At 39.4% G+C, this 16,803-nt stretch overlaps 1 protein-coding gene across 1 annotated transcript in view; it reads left to right on the top strand.

Moving 5' to 3' along the window:
- The window catches only part of XRN1 (5'-3' exoribonuclease 1), a 2,408,514-nt gene that overhangs the window by 208,556 nt on the left and 2,183,155 nt on the right, over positions 1–16,803 (top strand). The window contains exon 7 of the mRNA XM_044071018.1: positions 8,360–8,447. Within this exon, the coding sequence (XP_043926953.1) occupies positions 8,360–8,447 (88 nt within the window). The remainder of the gene's footprint in view (positions 1–8,359; positions 8,448–16,803) is intronic.

Here is a 16,803-nt window from a genome sequence, read left to right as displayed (position 1 = left end):
TGATCATAGCCATTAATTATATACAAGTTAGCTAAGTTACAATCTATAGTCAGCAGTAGTAATGTGTTTGTGTATAATAAAGCTGCTTGAACAGAACCCACAAAGACTTGTTTATTCATGTCCTAATATGAAAGCGACAGTTACTGTTTTGCATCGTGGCCAGCCAAGAACTGATTCTACCAAAAGAGGGATGAGAGGTGTAGTATTTTGGCCTTCTATGTCACAGGATGTTGAGAAAGTGCTTTCATCTTGCTCTGTATGTAATAGTACTAAACCACGTCAACAGAAAGAACCACTTCAGCTAAACCAGATTCTTGAACTACTTTTGTCGACAGTAGCTACAGACCTTTTCAAATGGAATGGTCAACATTACTTGGTGTTAGTAGACTCTTATTCCAATTGGTTCAAGATTGACTTACTTCCTAATCTAGCATCCAGTACTGTCGTTACTGAGATGAAGCGTCATTTTGCAGTCCATGTTAGTTTGCACAAAGTTATTTCTGACAATGATACACAGTTTGCAAGCCAGCAGTTCAAAAGATTTGCTGATGAGTGGGACTTTACTCGTGTTGCAAGTAGCCCTGAGTACTCGCAGTCGAATGGCTTGGGCAGGACATACAATTCAAAGTGTGAAACAATTATTAGAGAAGTTGAGATGAGACAATAGTGGTTTTCTTGAATCTCAGAAATGTTCCTTGTGATAAACATCTTGGTTCACCAGCACAATGACTTCTGTCGAGACAAGCCAGAACCACACTACCAGTTATTAGTTCATTAGTGGTTCCATGTTTCAAGAACGACAGATCAGTGAAAGCTAATTTGTTAAAGAAGCGCCTATCCCAGAAGTCCTATTATGGTAAAACCAGCAAACCGCTCAAACCATTAGGACAAGGGGAGATTGTGAGGATGCAGACATCCAAAGGTTTTGATCTGACTGGTGTCATGAAAAGTGTATGTCCAGAGACAAGATCGTACATTGTGGAATTGCAAGGTGCAGAATTTAGGCAGAATCGGAAACATTTGATCCTGGTGTCTGAGAGAAAAGTTTAGTGAGTTTATCTATAATTCCAGAGTGGGGGATGGTGTTGAAAGCCTTGGCAAGGTCTAGATAGGCTGTGTGAACCACCTTACCCTCATCTATGGCTTTGGTGACTGCTTCAAAGAAGTATATCAGGTTTAGGAGACATGATCTGCCTTTTACAAACCCGAACTGGGTGGGTTCCAGAGTTTGGCGATTACCAATGTCTTTGTTTATAAGTTACATGATGATTCCATGGCCTTGCAGACCAGGCTCGTCAGGCTAATGGGGCGGTAGTTCCTGGGGTCCGTGGTGGCTCCCCCCTTGTGGAGTGGGATAACCGTCGCTGTGTGCCATTCAGCAGGCACAAAGCCTGAGGTGAAGCTATGATTGAACATGGTACTTAATTGAGGTGCCAGTTCGTTCTGTAGTTCGTGTAGAACGCAGCCTGGGATGTTGTCTGGCCCCTTGGATGCTGTGTTCTTGGCTTTGGAGAGTGTGGTTTACCTGTGCAGCCGTGATTACAGGAACTTTGCATTCTTCCGGTATAGAGATGGGCTTTTTAGGGGGTGAGAGGGGGGTAAAGTTAGCACTGAACCCTTCTGACAGGATGTTGGCAATATCAGTCAGGTCTGTATATTTAGTGCCATTGTGCTGTAACTCAGAGCAGATCTGAGTGTTGCCATTGAGATTCTTGACATAGCTATAGAATGCTTTGTGGTTGTCTTTAGAGTCCGTGGCAATTTTGTTTTTGTAACTATTTTTGGAGGATTTTATCGGGGATCGCAGCTTCTTACTGAGGCTGACCAGGGAGCTCCTCCACTCATGGGATTTTACTCTTTTGCAACAGTTTCTTCCTTCTGTTTGTACAGTTTGTTTATGGAAGTGGACCACCAGATTGGCTTTCTTTTTTTGGAGGATAACATCTTGGTTCTGTTTGGGCTAGCATTATCCATGCACTCGTAAGTGCTTATAAAGTGCAATTGTGTAGGATTCAGTAGTCGTAACTGTATTGTCCATCAGCATGGGTGTCATGAAGTTCACCACTTATGTCTTAAGAAACATGAAGTTGGCTTTGGAGAAATTTTTTACTGTGGTTTCCTTAATGGGGGGGTGGGGGCAGGATGTGAATATGTAGGGTAATTAGCTTATGGTCGGATCGGACCAATGAGGCGTTGACTTCAGATGTGGAACACCGGTCACTCATGATGGTAATGACTAGATCTAGGATATTGTTGCCTCTGGTGGGGTTGTGGATAAGTTGATCCAGGGTATTGGAGTTTATGAATTCCAGAAAGCATTGAGCGAAGGAGTTGGTACATGAGTAGTTTTCCCAGTTAATGGTGGGGTAGTTGAAATCGCCCATTATTTGGGTGTTTGGTTGAACCCTAATATTTTCCAGTACATCAAGAAAAGAGGAGTGGGAATCCTGGGGCATGGTGGGAGATCTGTAGCAAGCTACAATTTGGATTGCAGTTTTGCCCAGAGTTAGTTGCACTTGGATAACCTCGGCTACATTATGCTGAGCAACTAGCCTGGAGGTGTGGATATCATTAATGAATATGGACACGCCTCCGCCTTTGGTGTTCCAGTCCAGGTTACATGGCCGAAAAGTGTGGTATGAGTTATAGCCTGGTAGTGCAGGGGTGCTCTCTGGAGCCTTGAACCAGGTCTCAGTCACTGCACAGATTTCGATGTTCTCCATTTTAAGGAGTGCCTCGAGTGAGTGCATTTTGAGATTTAGACTTCTAGTATTGAGTAGCATCACCCTCAGTTTTTGCTTGCTTGTTCCTGTTATGGTGGTGAATTTCATTTGAACCTTGCCTAAAAAAGCCACTGTGGGGGCGGCAAGATCCTTAGCCAATATCCAGAATCCCAGGGGTTGACGGGTGCAGGCCATCTCTGGCAAAGCATCGTGGTCTGTCGACCATGTCATTCCAGGCAGATAGATACTGGATCCCTTTAGAATGACACCAGAAGCTTAGCCAATTGTTGAAGTTTATAATTTTGTCCTTGTACTGCGGTATCATTCTGGGTGATGGCAGGATGCTACTCAGGGCTAGGGTCATACCTGCCCGGGCTACAAGATCGGAGTGCTCTTCCATGTCTCTTTTCATGTAGTCCAGGGAGGTAAGTCTCAGGTCGTTCACACCAATTTGGACAATGACAAAGTCATATTTGTACTTGTGGAGTGACAATAGTGTGTGGGTTATGTGACGGATCCTGGCACCCGACAGGCATCTTGCTTACATACGAGAATTCTTCAATGGATACTAGTGGTGCAATATTCCTTTCATCCCTATCCCTTGAGCCGTCCCATAAAATTGTCTCAAGTGTGCAGAAGTGCTCTTCTTTGGTGGATTCACTCTGAAGAAATTGAACAAGGTCATCCATTTATCTTTCCTCCTCCAGCACCACGTTGACCACTGATGCCTCCCATTTGTGGTGGGGATTGGCCATTTCTTGGGATGGATAGTCCAAGGCACATGGTAGATACAAGAGACCAATCTGCAGATTTTTCTGCCTCTAGGGACTATTGCAGTACAAATGGGACAACATGTCAGTAGTCTGGTACATCAACAAATGGAGGAGCCAGATCTGAACTCCTTTGTCGAGAAGCAGTAAATGTTTGGCAATGAGCAATTTCTTCCAACTGCCTTCTAGTAGCAGCACACATACTAGGAACGTCCAGCATTCTACCAGACAGGCTTAGCAGGACTATCCTCATGACTCACGTGTGATCTCTGTCAGTGGCAAACATGATTTTCCACACCCTGTTGCAACATCTTTGCATCCCCCTACAACAACAAAGGCAGCAGATTCTTTGCCCTGATCCGTCCTCACTGATAGTCACCAAGAGATTCTATAGTTCATGTTTGGCCGTCCAGTGTCCTTTACTCTTATCCTCCCCTACCTTTCATCCCCAAATTTCTTAAGAAAGCACTACGGTTGAAGAGCAGAGTGATCCTCTGTTTCTTTTTGGCATCGACAGTTAAGGTTTCCCTTCCCAACGTCTCACTTATTACATTCTCCATGCATGCTGTATCCCAGTCCAGACCTCCTTTCTCATCCATCAGGACAGATTCACACAGATCTTGTAGGCCTCAAACTGACGGACTGGTTTCTCCAGTTCCGATGATGGCTAGACATTCCAGGCTCTCCTCTCCAGTTGCAAAAATGTTGGTATCTTCCCATAAAGCTTCCACTAGAAAAATCGACAAGTGTAAATAGGTTCATAGGTAGATACTAGGCTATCTGTCCTAGGGCATTTATAAGCCTAGCCAGAGTGTATTTGGCTTCCGCCTCCCTATTAGATTAGCCTACTGTACCTCTGTAAAGTAGGTCACAGAAGGTACCCTTTACGATTAGTTTACTGTGCCTCTGTCTAGCAGGGACACAGAAGAGATCCCAGGGGTATATTTGCGATTTCCCATCCACGCGTCCAGATTTCGCTTGAAGAGGGTCAGCGAGGGGCTATGTCTAACATGAATTGGGATTCTATTCCAGAGTGAGGGGAGCCTCTGGGAAATGAATCTGTCCCTTCAGCATGTCCTATTTATTTTTGTAAACAAAACGAGAGCCAAGGCGGAAAGCAAAACCAGTAAAAGTAGAAACCACCAACTGTAGGTACAAATAAATCAGGTCCCAGACTGAAAAGCAATTCGAGATTTAATTCCACTGCATTTCAGGTACAATAGCAGCAAAAAAGAACGATGTCCACAGAATCACAAGCAGCAAGAAAATACGTTTGTTAAGACACAACGTTTCGTCATCAACTTCATCAGTAATGACCAGCAATAGTACAACTTTTCCTTATGTAGTGTGTTCTCTGCAATTAACCTTTAAATTAACCAATCATGCTGTAAAATACAAAAGAATTACCCTGAATGATTTAAATACTAAAATTGACCATGAATACACAATAAATATTTGTAGATATCACTTGATATGATATCTACAAATATTTATTGTGTATTCATGGTCAATTTTAGTATTTAAATCATTAAATCATTCAGGGTAATTTTACAGCATGATTGGTTAATTAAATCTCGAATTGCTTTTCAGTCTGGGACCTGATTTATTTGTACCTACAGTTGGTGGTTTCTACTTTTATTACTATTTATTTTTGTGCTGAGGTTCAAGTCCCTGGAGCGTGTAGTTCTAAGGGACTTGGATTTTTTGAGGTGGAGCATGTCCATTAATTCTGGGTTTGACATGACTTTGTACGTCAGGCATAGATCGCCTCTGAGTAGGTGGTAAGCAACTGAGTAGAGCTGGAGTTTCTTTAGTCGAGCTGCATAGGACATCTGTTTGTAGCCCATGATCCTCTTGGTGAGGTACTTTTGGGGTCTCTCCAGTTGCTGCAGGTGTCTGGTAAGGTACATCCCAAAAGGGGCATTGTATTCAATTATGGGCCTGATGAGTGACTAGTAGAGGGGCACAATGACCTCTCTTGATCTAGATGCGAACCCTTTTGTGATAAGGTGGGCTATATAGAAGGTCAATATAAAATATATAAATAAATATAAATATATAAAATGGAGAAGATTCACTATTTGGTTACACCAGAAACAATTTGGATCCCTTTACTGCTCCAGTCCCAGCAGTACTGGACCTCCTTGCTTCAGTTTTCCAGAATGGAGCAAGTTTTTCCACTATTAAAGTTCAACTGGCAGCCGTCTCCAGTTACCATAAAGGAGATACCTCCTCTTTAGCATCATCTAAATTGTGTAAAGCTGCTGTTAGGGGTACCTTTTTACTTGGACCTCCAGTAAAGGACCCCACTCCAGCTTGGGATTTCACTATGGTTTTTGCAAGCCTTAGTACATTCCCCTTTTGAACCATCAGCTAAGGTGGATCTCATATTGCTTTCTTGGAAAATTGTGTTTTTTGGTAGCTATAACCTCTGCAAGATAAGTATTGAAACTTCAGGCACTAACTTTCAAACCACCGTATTTGATTTTTCACAAAGATAGTTACTTTGCACACACATCCGTCTTTTTTTTTTTTTTTTTTTAAACCAGAAGTTGCCTCTGAAAATAACAATCAGGTTATCAGTTAACAGTTTTGTTCCCTAAATTTGAAAGTAAAGGAGAATATACCCTTCATCTACTCGATGTACATAAACAATTGTGGTTTTACCTGGACAGAACATAAGCAGTCAGTCTGATCAACTATATTCTTTTGTAAAATAAGAATGGGAAGGACGGTTTCAAGACTACCCTGCTCAAGTGTATGAGATTGCCTTTCCTATGTCTACTCTTTGAAAGGTATTGCATTACCTAGACAATTGAAGGCGCATTCAACCAGGTCATTGTCTACTTCAGCAGCTTTTTGGTCAAGGGCTTCTATTGATATGATATTTGTGCAGCTGCCTCTTAGTCTAATACTCATACCTTTATTGTGCATTAAAAATTGGATATTTCCAGGAATAGAGCTCCCTTTATTTCCGCAGTGCTTTGGAGCATCATTCCATGAGGGCCACCTAAGGTTACTGTAGCTCGGTACTCTGTCCCATTGGTTGAGGAACAAATGAAAATGACAACATCAGATAAAGAAGTGATGTACTCACCATAACGTGTTCCATGTGTGTTGTCTATTTTCATTTAGCCTCAACCCCCCCCCCCCCCCCACCCTGACCCTTTTTCTTTTGGAGAGACCTAACAGAAGTGTTAGGAACCATAGTTCCTGTTTGAGCTCCTGGTCTTTCAGTTATCACTTTCCTGTCACAACATTGTTGTTGGATTATATGTGTATAATGTATATAATAGTAGCAAATTCTATTTGAGGTGTTGTAGTGGTCAGGAGCGTTATGGCTAAGGAGGAACTCTAAATTCGGATAATAGAATCTTTAGAAAGTGGCCATGTCAGATCCAAGGGTCGGATCCAAATTAATTGGTTGAGGAAGAATGAAAATGGACAACACAGATGGAAAGTTATGGTAAGTACATGACTTTTTTTTTTTTTCTCCCTTGAAGACTTTTTACACAGGAGAGTTTTACTAGTGTTTTTTCTTTTCCTTAGTAAAATTGATGAGGATGATGGACTTCTAGAAAGGGTACTTGCCTACCTATCATGTTTTGCGTTGCTTTTCCGTATTTAATTTTAAGGAAGGCATCCCAGTCAGCTTGAGTATGTGGAATGTACTTATTCCACTAGATGCTTTCATACAGAAGTATTGCACACTGTGCAGTGCAGTTAGTGTCCTGCTAGAGTTATAGCAACTAATCACTATGTTTTATGTACAACCTGTGTTCTGCTGGAGTTTCTTTGTATTACAAAATGTAGTGCATCTTGAATTTCTAATTGCTGGAGCTTTTTTCCTTAGGCCTGTGCTGAAAAGGGGTTTTATACCATTTGGATTTTTCCAGTAAGTAAGTGCAATAAATAAAATAAAAGACATAGCATTGTAAGACTGAAGGCAATTTCGCAGTCATTAAATTTAGTTTTTCTTTTATCTGTATTACGTTGTTAAGAACTGCTGTAGAGCCCTAGCCTGTCACAACAGGAAAGAGCACAGTGCAGGGAAATTAAACCAGGACATGGGACCAGCCTTTTACAGGATGTACACATATACATGCCATGCATGTCTACAAGCAATATGGAGAACTGACAATTTGTATGTCATACGTTTGAAATATGACAAGAAAATGGAGCACCCTGCAGACTCTATGTAGAAAGCACTCCATCTGAGACCTCCGCTGGACAACCTGGCACTCTGGGGCAGCAGTACTAACTGCTACATTAGTGTGCCATTTGACACAGTTGCAGTCATAGCTAAATTAATAATAATTTGGAGAAGAAAGTCTGTGATTGGAGAAACATTCCATGCCCAACATACAGAAGGTAATGATAGGGAGCATGAGTACTACCTTGGTTGTCTTACACTAAGGATATTAGTAAAAGTGTTTAACCGTAGGTATGTTTGATTGTGGCACATCAAGTTCAGAAAAGTGACAAGGGCAATGTTAGGCAAAGCAGTTATGGTGGAAGTTGCAAAACCTTTTCAAACAATACTGTGTTTTTGAGGCTCTGCTAAGCCCAAAGAATGGTTTTATTTGTGAAGTTGATCCGTAAGATAGCACAAAAGTTTTAAAGTGCAGTTTTAATTCTGACTGGCTTCTAAATTTCATGCGTGTGTAATTTGTGTAAAGAATCCTGTTAAGTGCCTTGTTTTGCATTCCATATTTATGGCATTTCTGATTTTTAAACTTTGGTGAATATGTGGCACTGAAGATTTTTAATTTGTGGGGAGGGATTATATACGTTATTGATGATGCAAGACGTATGTTTTTAATGTATTGTGCATGAACAGCTTTAACGTTTGTTTTATATTACCAGAGTTACTGCACCAGAAGAAACTACATTTCATCTCCTTCATTTATCTTTGATGAGAGAATACATTGAATATGAATTTTCTCCAGTGAAAGTAAGTTCAACAAATGCTTAATTAGTAACAAGTCTAGAGAGTATTTCTGATTTTATTCTTAATACTGTCAGCGTCTGAATATTTAAGTTTGTTTTCATATAGTTGAGTTTAATCATGCAAGATTTACTTTTGCAGTTATTTTTCTGATGTTGTGATTACTTATCCAGTTTGATGCAATTGTTCCTATCTTCTGTGATTTTGTTGTTGTGGGAAGGCTCTTCAGGGATTTAAAAGATAGAACAGCTGTTGTCTGCTTCCTTCTTGAGGTGAGCCAATCAGTTTGTCTGTAGCATAACTAACCACTGGCAGACTGTTGAGATCACTTTGAATGGGGATTGGTTTGAATAGTTTTCAGCTGCAAAATAATGACTGAAAACTTTTTTGCTCTATACAGCATTGTGTGTGTGTGTGTGTGTGTGTGTTCAATGTTTGGAGGGAGGAAGGTTAAGTACAAAGGCCTCACACATAGCCACCTTGGAAGGGGTGTTTTTCCCTAACCTTCCTCTGTTATAATCTTTTGCAAGGATTTCATTTTGGTGGGCATGGGAGGAATCCTAGTATTTTGCATTCTACAATTGTGGTGAAAAGTTGAAGGGTTCTTTTTGTTTGAGCAACTCTGGTACATTCATAGTATTTCTGCACAAAGTTGTATAGAGATAAAACATGAAAAAGTGTGGTGGCTGCCTTTCACCATTCAAGTGTTTTACTCATTTCCACATTTGATGATTAAATTAACATTTATAATACAATAGTTAATGCATTGACATTCATCTGATTTGTTGTGCTGTTTTGAAAATTGTTTAATGCTGCTCATTTTCCTGATTAGCTTTGTTCATTGGGTATACATCCACTGTATACTGATTTATCACATTTTTAACCATCAGTAGGTTTCTGTAATAAAGGAAATTTCATTATATATTTTATTGTAGTAATTAAACATTATTGTACTACTTTGTTAATTCATAAGTATTTCTTTGTAAAATACATACACAGTGTTGTCGGAAAATTGTAGAGTATGTTTCATTTGTTACTCAGTCATGCTGTGTTTATTTTATAAAGTAAATTTTCTGTGATTTTTTTTGGGGGTATGCACGGTCAGTTTATGCCCTTTGTGTTAACTGAATAAATTTTAATGAAAAAAAATTAACATAGGATTAGATGGCTCTTATCTGACCCTTTCAGCCATGACCTGGGCCATAAAAGGTGAGGTCTTCTAAACTCTAATAGTGACCAGACAAATGATCACTAATCCAGAACAGATTGCAGAAATAATCTTCACACAGTATTTGTCTCCCCACTTCAGTGTCTCCACCAATAATGATGGTCTTTCTGCTGTTACATCATTTTTACCCAATTCATTTTTGGATTTGGCACTACCTTTTAATTCACAAAGGTCCTATTAGCATAACTCTGCAAGTGGCTTAAAGCTGTTCCAACTAAGGAAAGCTGGCTGTGATGTTTTTTTTCCTTTAATGTTTCAGGGCATGTGACATTTTCATTGATATTCTGTTGAGGCACACTGCCACCGTTTCTTACCACTGGTGGTAATCCCAGTGCAGCTCACTGACATTTCTTATCAAGGGTATTACCCTTCCTGCCTGGCTTCTCAGCATGTGTAGAAAGCTTTTCTAAGAGGAGTACCTTTCCAGACTACCTTGCAGAACCCCCCCCCCCCAACTTGAATTATGTTCAGTAAACTAACTTGTAACCCGTTTGAACCTGCAGCAAGAGTGGATTTTAATTGCCTATCATGGAAGACTCTTTCAAGCTGCATTTACTTCAGCTGTTAAAGTTTCAGAACTTCATGCTCTGTATTTAAAGCTACTGTATCTCATTTTTCACAAAGGCAGGGTGGTCCTTAGAACTAATCCATTGTTTAAGGTGCCTTGAGGAATTAACCTTAGTTAGTCCATTAATATTCCAGTATTTTTCCCGTTACTTAAACAAAGGAGAGATTAAATTGCATTGGATGACCAGAGATGGCTGCTATTTTTTTTTTTTTGCATCAAACAACTTTTCCTTTCCTTTGCCCTATCAAATTAGATAAAAATGACAAGTCACAGCACGCAGGTGGTTATGTGACTGTATTACGTTTTTATGCTTTTAGTAACAAGTCTTTGCCATTAAGCCTAAGCACCCAACAAGGCTCCGTTGCAACGTCTGCAGCCTTTTTCAAAAATTATCTCTGGATGGTTTATGTACTGCAGTGTGTTAGTGGTCTTCTGTATACAACTTTATAAAACACTGTAAGTTGGATATCGTGTCTAGATCATGGACAGACTGCCACCATCTTGGACATTTTTGTGAGGCCAGTCTGTTTTTTCTGTTGGGGACTCAGCCCATCTTATTACAGTATGCAGACTGTATCAGATTGGATGTGAATGTTGTGTACTTTAATGACAGATCCATTTGATCCTCTCTCCACATACTGTTTTTTACCCTCCTATGTATCCCTCCTCTAGATTATCATTTATTCACCCATCTGGAGGTGGATCCAGAAACTCTTGGGTCATGATTTTTTTCTTTGAAGTTGATGCATTCTGTCAAAATAGTAGTGGTCACACTGTATCTTCAAGAAGCATTGCATTGTGTGAAGGGGATAGAAGCTCAGCTACCAAGCCAACTTACTATAGAATGCAGACAGAGGATCACCTGAATCTGTTATTATGGTAAGTATATAAATTTCATTTTTTTTCTTCCTCAGCACATTTAAGATATCTTGGCCTCACCACCTTATTTAAAAGCTTACTAAAGTTGTGAATTGCTTCTTCATACAGATTACAACTCAGCTGAGCTTGTGGTAGGTGTGGATGTCCTCTAAATGAACCTCACTTATATTAAGATACTGTGCAACATTCGTAATCATAATAGTAGTTCTCATTATCTGAGAATCTATCAAATTCCTATTATTGCTTAGATTTTGCAAAGCATTCCAGCCATCTTTTGTCAAAGTATAAATTATTCTTAATACATTGCTTCTGCAATTTATAAGAAATATTCCCAATGGCTACGTTTGCCATACGGGAGAATTCCTTTACTTTGTCATAGGATAAAATCACTCATTTTGCAGTACATGTTATACCAAAATGGTAGCAAACATATTTACTGCATCATCCCCATCTAGTTAGCAAAAATAGAAACCATTACCTGTAAGGATGCCTCCCACCCTGTTGAGAGCAGTACATTTACGATTCAGTATTTTGTGTCCCACTGCCCTCATTAATTGAGCGAGAAAGAAAATGTCCCGGTTTGCTGGTATTACTATAAAATGTATGTTAAAAGCAGCAAGCCAGGAGTGTTTTTCCCCACTCAGTCATTGCTGGCAAGATCTGTTTCCAGCCAGCATTGATAATGCTGATAGCTGTTCTGAAGGTGTAAGCTGAAACAGCATAGCATTTTTATGTTTTGTTTTCTTTTGTTTTTGTGTATACTATACAAGTAGCAGTATGGGACTTTTTGTGTACTGTTGTGCTGCCTGCTATCCATTGGGTTCGGTAGTCAAATACATGACTTGAACTTCAAAGTCTTATTCTCCTACATCAATTAGTTATCACCTATAAAATTCTCCCCTACCCTACTAATGCACCAATACTTAATAACCTTGTGGCCCCTTACAGGAATCTTACTTCCCTTCGCTCAGCTAACAAACTTACTAGTAGTTACTCTCAAATCACACACTAAATCTGGTGACTCCTTGTTCACAAATGTTGTTGGCTCATACTGGAATAAACTTCCTATAGAACTGACTACTTTAGGCTCATCACAACTTTTCAAGAAACAACTAAGGAACTATTTCAAATCTAACTGGCTATGCCCTTGCTCTAATCCTGACTGACCTCAGCATCCAGCTCTTTTTACTGTTCTCTCCACTACTCTTCTACTCGTCTCTGTCACTAGTACTACCCTTCCTCTGTAGCTCACCTAGTATCCACTTGGATACTACTTTTCCTATAACGTCATTTTCTCTTTTACTTGTTACACTACTGCAATCTGTCATCTCTCCTCTTATTTAAACCTACATGTTGCTCCCTGTTGTGCAAATCTATTTCTTAAAACTTGTGCCCTGGCACACAATATTTATCCTAATTGTTAATACTGTAAATATTGTACACACAATATTTATCCTAATTGTTAATACTGTAAATATTGTACAAACTCTTGTGTGACTTACTATTTTCACTTTCTTTCAATTTTTCTACTCCTGCTTTTGCATAGAATATGAGATTAGGAATCCTCACTTTATTTTATATTTTTGTTAAAGTGCTTCTGTACTGTTACTATGCTACATAGGAATTGTTCTCTAGATGCATATAATTTGTATCTTACTGTACTGCTTTTTTGATATTTACTAGTATGTAGTGGAGCTTTTCTCCTAGGGACTCTGCTGAAAATGGATATGTATCCAGCCAGACTAGCCCGGTCAACAAATGTAAAGTAAATAAATAGCCAGTGATGTTAGACTGTGGAAAACTGACTGCCTTTTCAAATTTTAAAGATCAACAAACATTGTCAGAGTAGCAGTACTAATGTTTAGTGCCACCGAGTTTGGAGATAAGATTGGGAACTATAGTTTTAGTACCAATGGGGTTGATATGACAGGCTATGGGATCTCACCTACATTTCTTCATTGCTGTATTTTTAATTGTGCTGCATTTCAGGGGTCATAACCCACTGGTGTTTATCTTCCTGTTTGTAGGGGAATTCGAAAGGATTTTCTGGTACTAGTGAGTTTTTTTCTTCATCCTTGCTGTGGGAGTTTACAGAGCACTTTATTTTGCATTTGTTTACTGGGGAGGTCCAACTGGACGTAGCTGTCCATTTTCATTGGAGGCCCGGGGAGAAAAGCTCCAGAACAATTGCTAATATACTATATGTAAGACATTTACATGAGCATTGTGGTTTACACATTCACTTGTAAAAATATAGCAGTTAACATATGATTGCAGAAGATATTTACATAAGCATAGAGATTTAGACATATAATTAAAAGTATAGCAGGTAGTTTATCTGATTGTTTTGGCATTCCTGAAGCTGTGAACTTTGTTTGCTAAATTACAAAAGGGATTTTTCTTGAAAAATGTTTGTAATATATGCTCACCCTAATTTAATGGCTGTATGTGCCATGATTTTCACTACTTTTGAAAAAACAGTCCAAAAGTTACCAAACATCAGGGTCAATGGTAAAGAATAATTAGGGAGAACAACCCAAAATCCAGGACCATTGTTAAGTATTACTCTAATTCACATAAGTTAATAGAATATCATTTTTTTGCAACAACGTGCATTTCTAAACAACAGGAATATGAAAGTCTGTAATGCCTGGGCTGATGTTACTGACAGCAGTCTTCATTGTTCACTGATTTACCAGAAAATCAAACATTTTAAGAGACGTCAAACATAGGCAAAATCGGGGACAGTTAAAAGGTTTTTGTGGTTGCTTACAGTTGTTGGTATTTCAAAGGGAAGGGTACTCTTGGTAGACTAGCACTGTTGCTGCTGCAGGTGGTCAGGAAAGGGTGGAAATGAGAGAGGAGAACTAAAGATTTAACTTCCCTGTCACATTTTTTTCTTTTTTCTTTTGTTTTTTTCTGACCAAACTAGGACCTACTGATGTCGGACAGCACAGTCATTCAACAGGGACGGTGTTAAGTCTTAGAAGTGGCTTGCGGTTAATGAGAGAAAGAAAATGAGAGCTTAAGACACAGAGTAGAAGACAAAAACAGTGTGAAGGAGAGAGACGGAGAAAGAAAGGGTATGACAAGGAGAGAAAAGTTTAAAGTTGGTAGAGAGAATAAGAATATGAGAATGGGGGATGTAAGAATATGAGAGAAGTAGTAACAGTGGGGAAAGAGAGGGAATGAGGCAAGAGTGGACAAGCGAGAAGAGAGTAGTGAAAGAGTACGAGAGGGATAAGAAAAGTAAGAACAGGCATTCTGTCAACATGCATTTTCCAAATAATACAAAGTAAGAAACTGTACTGTCTAGCATTACTGGCTGATTGTAGTCCTCTGATTTATTTATTAAAAAAAAATGCAATAGATTTTGCATCAGTATGTATTTGCTAAGGAATACCAAGTATGAAAATGGTAGCATCCGGCATTATTGACATTTCTGGCCAATGCATGATATCTCCTGCTTTTTCTTTGCACTCTACTGTTCCCTCAGTGACTCTTGTTTTCTTGAGTATTTGAAACTGTTTTAGTTTCATGAACACATTTTATTTGTTCTTTGAAAGTTTTTTCAGGCTGTCATTGGATCAAAAGTTTGGAAAAAAGCTCTAAAATGGGCCACGGATTATCTAGCACCCCATGATTTCTGGAAGTCAGTGTCATTATGAACTTATTTCTCACACTTGTCACATTGAGTCTTAGCCACACCTATTCTGACATCATATATATGATCACACCCCCATGTCCCACTTTGGGTTTCTAAGAAGGTGGCAGCTGTATACCTTTGGGATAATTGTAGCGGTTATTAAAACTTTTATTAACATTTATAACCGTTCAGACAGCAAAATTTTGACAGTTCTCAGAAAACATAGAATAGCACGCTGTAATTTTTTAATTAGTCTAAGTACATTTTCATTTAATATACAGTAGGTATATTAGCAGGAACTATTTTAAGTCCACTTGAACTGTCATTTCATAAGTCTATTGGGACATTGTACAACATTTGAGAAGAGACTGATGTTGCCATTTGCTAACTGTGTAGGTTCAACCTTGGCTGCTAAAGAAATGGAGGAAAGAGCTTTTGGTTCCATCATGACTTGTGAATATCAGCAGTCAAGCTTTTTCTAGGGAAATCAGCTGGGGATATATCATGTAACTCCAGTTGCAAGTTACTGCATCATCCTCCTCAAAGTAAGTGCACTTAGTGAGTTCATGCTTTGCTAATAGACTTGAGCCCAACCCTTCATCTGCTTTGATGGATGAATGAATTAAGGAATAATATCCCCAGCTATAATTCTTGGGGAAGTGTTCAAGGATTCTTCTGTTGGTGTGTGCTCAGATTATCTGGAGAAAATTGTTGAGCATCTTGCCCACAAGAAATCGTCCCTTAAGTCATGCATACAGTCATGGTCTGTGGTATGTGGGACTAAGAGTTGACCTCCTGTGATGCCACTTCAGGATTGTTTGGGCTGTTGGGTCTCAATTAAGAAATGTTTGAGGTATTGGGATGTCAGAGGGCTGAAGGCCTAATTACAGCTTAACTAACCAGGATTTGATTACTGGCTAGGGCAGGTGATTGAGTGGCAGGAAGGGATGGGCAAGCTCATCCTTGGTGAGGGCACTTGTTGAGTAACTCTCCCTAATGGGAGAAGTGGTCCAAAGAGAGGAGTTGCCCTTGGGCATGACCTGGTCCAAAGAAGGGAGTTGTCATTGGACATGATTAATGAGCATGGGGGGATTGGGGAAAGGGAAAATGGGTAGGGCATATAATACAAAAAATACCCACCAGATGGAAGCACAGACCACCAATCCCCCATGATGGTCTTAAGGTACACAACCAGCCCCAGTGACACCAGAGTAAACCTGGGGGAGGGGTAGAAGGATGAGCGGTAGACCTGACATTGGATTTGGTAGATGTTATCAGCCTGAGCAATTATATCAACATTGTCCAAAAGAGGGGGAAGTTTTTTTAGGAGAAATTTGAGTGTTAGGTTGCCACTAACTTCGTTTTATGTCCTATATTTAAAAAAAATGGAAGATTTTCACTTCAGATGTAAATGTGAGAAAGCTAGTAAGTGATACTCCAGAAATCTATATTTAAAAATAAAAAGAATTTAAAGTGCCAGCTTTGTTATTGAAAGAAAATGAATTCTCCACAGATATTTAATAGAATAAGTATGCAATAATGTAGATAATGTAATTACTGTAAATATTTTATTTTTTTATTTTACTTATTTAACATTTGTTTACCGGGAAGGTCTGACTGGACAAAGAGTCGTTTTTCAGTCGAGGCCTGAGGAGAAAAGTTCCACATTTACAACAGCTAGACATGTACAAAGATGCATGTTCCACATAGAGTTTTACATATAGGACATCAGGCAACTTAGCTATTTATGTAGTTGCCTGTTACTACAATATTTATAAAACATAACTTTATTGTATAGGTAATAGGACTAGCATAATACATCTGGGGCCCAAAAGGAATAATGATTCATAGGCTCAGAAAATTGCTAAGCAAATGGCCCTAGAGCCCTTACAATCCCAGCCATATTTATTCTGAGTTGCCCCAATTGTCGCTTGTTAAGTGAGTGAGGTTTGCAGAGGTAAGGGCCTATGGTAGTTAATACTAACTTCCTGTGTCCAGGAGGGTCATGGCTGCTACCCCAGAAGTGAATGTGTGGTCACCC

Source organism: Protopterus annectens, chromosome 5.part0, assembly GCF_019279795.1.
Source record: "Protopterus annectens isolate FY-2018-M chromosome 5.part0, PAN1.0, whole genome shotgun sequence".
NCBI classification, from domain to species: Eukaryota; Metazoa; Chordata; order Ceratodontiformes; family Protopteridae; genus Protopterus; species Protopterus annectens.
Note: the sequence above shows the minus strand (reverse complement) of the source record. Positions and strands in the feature narration are given on the sequence as shown.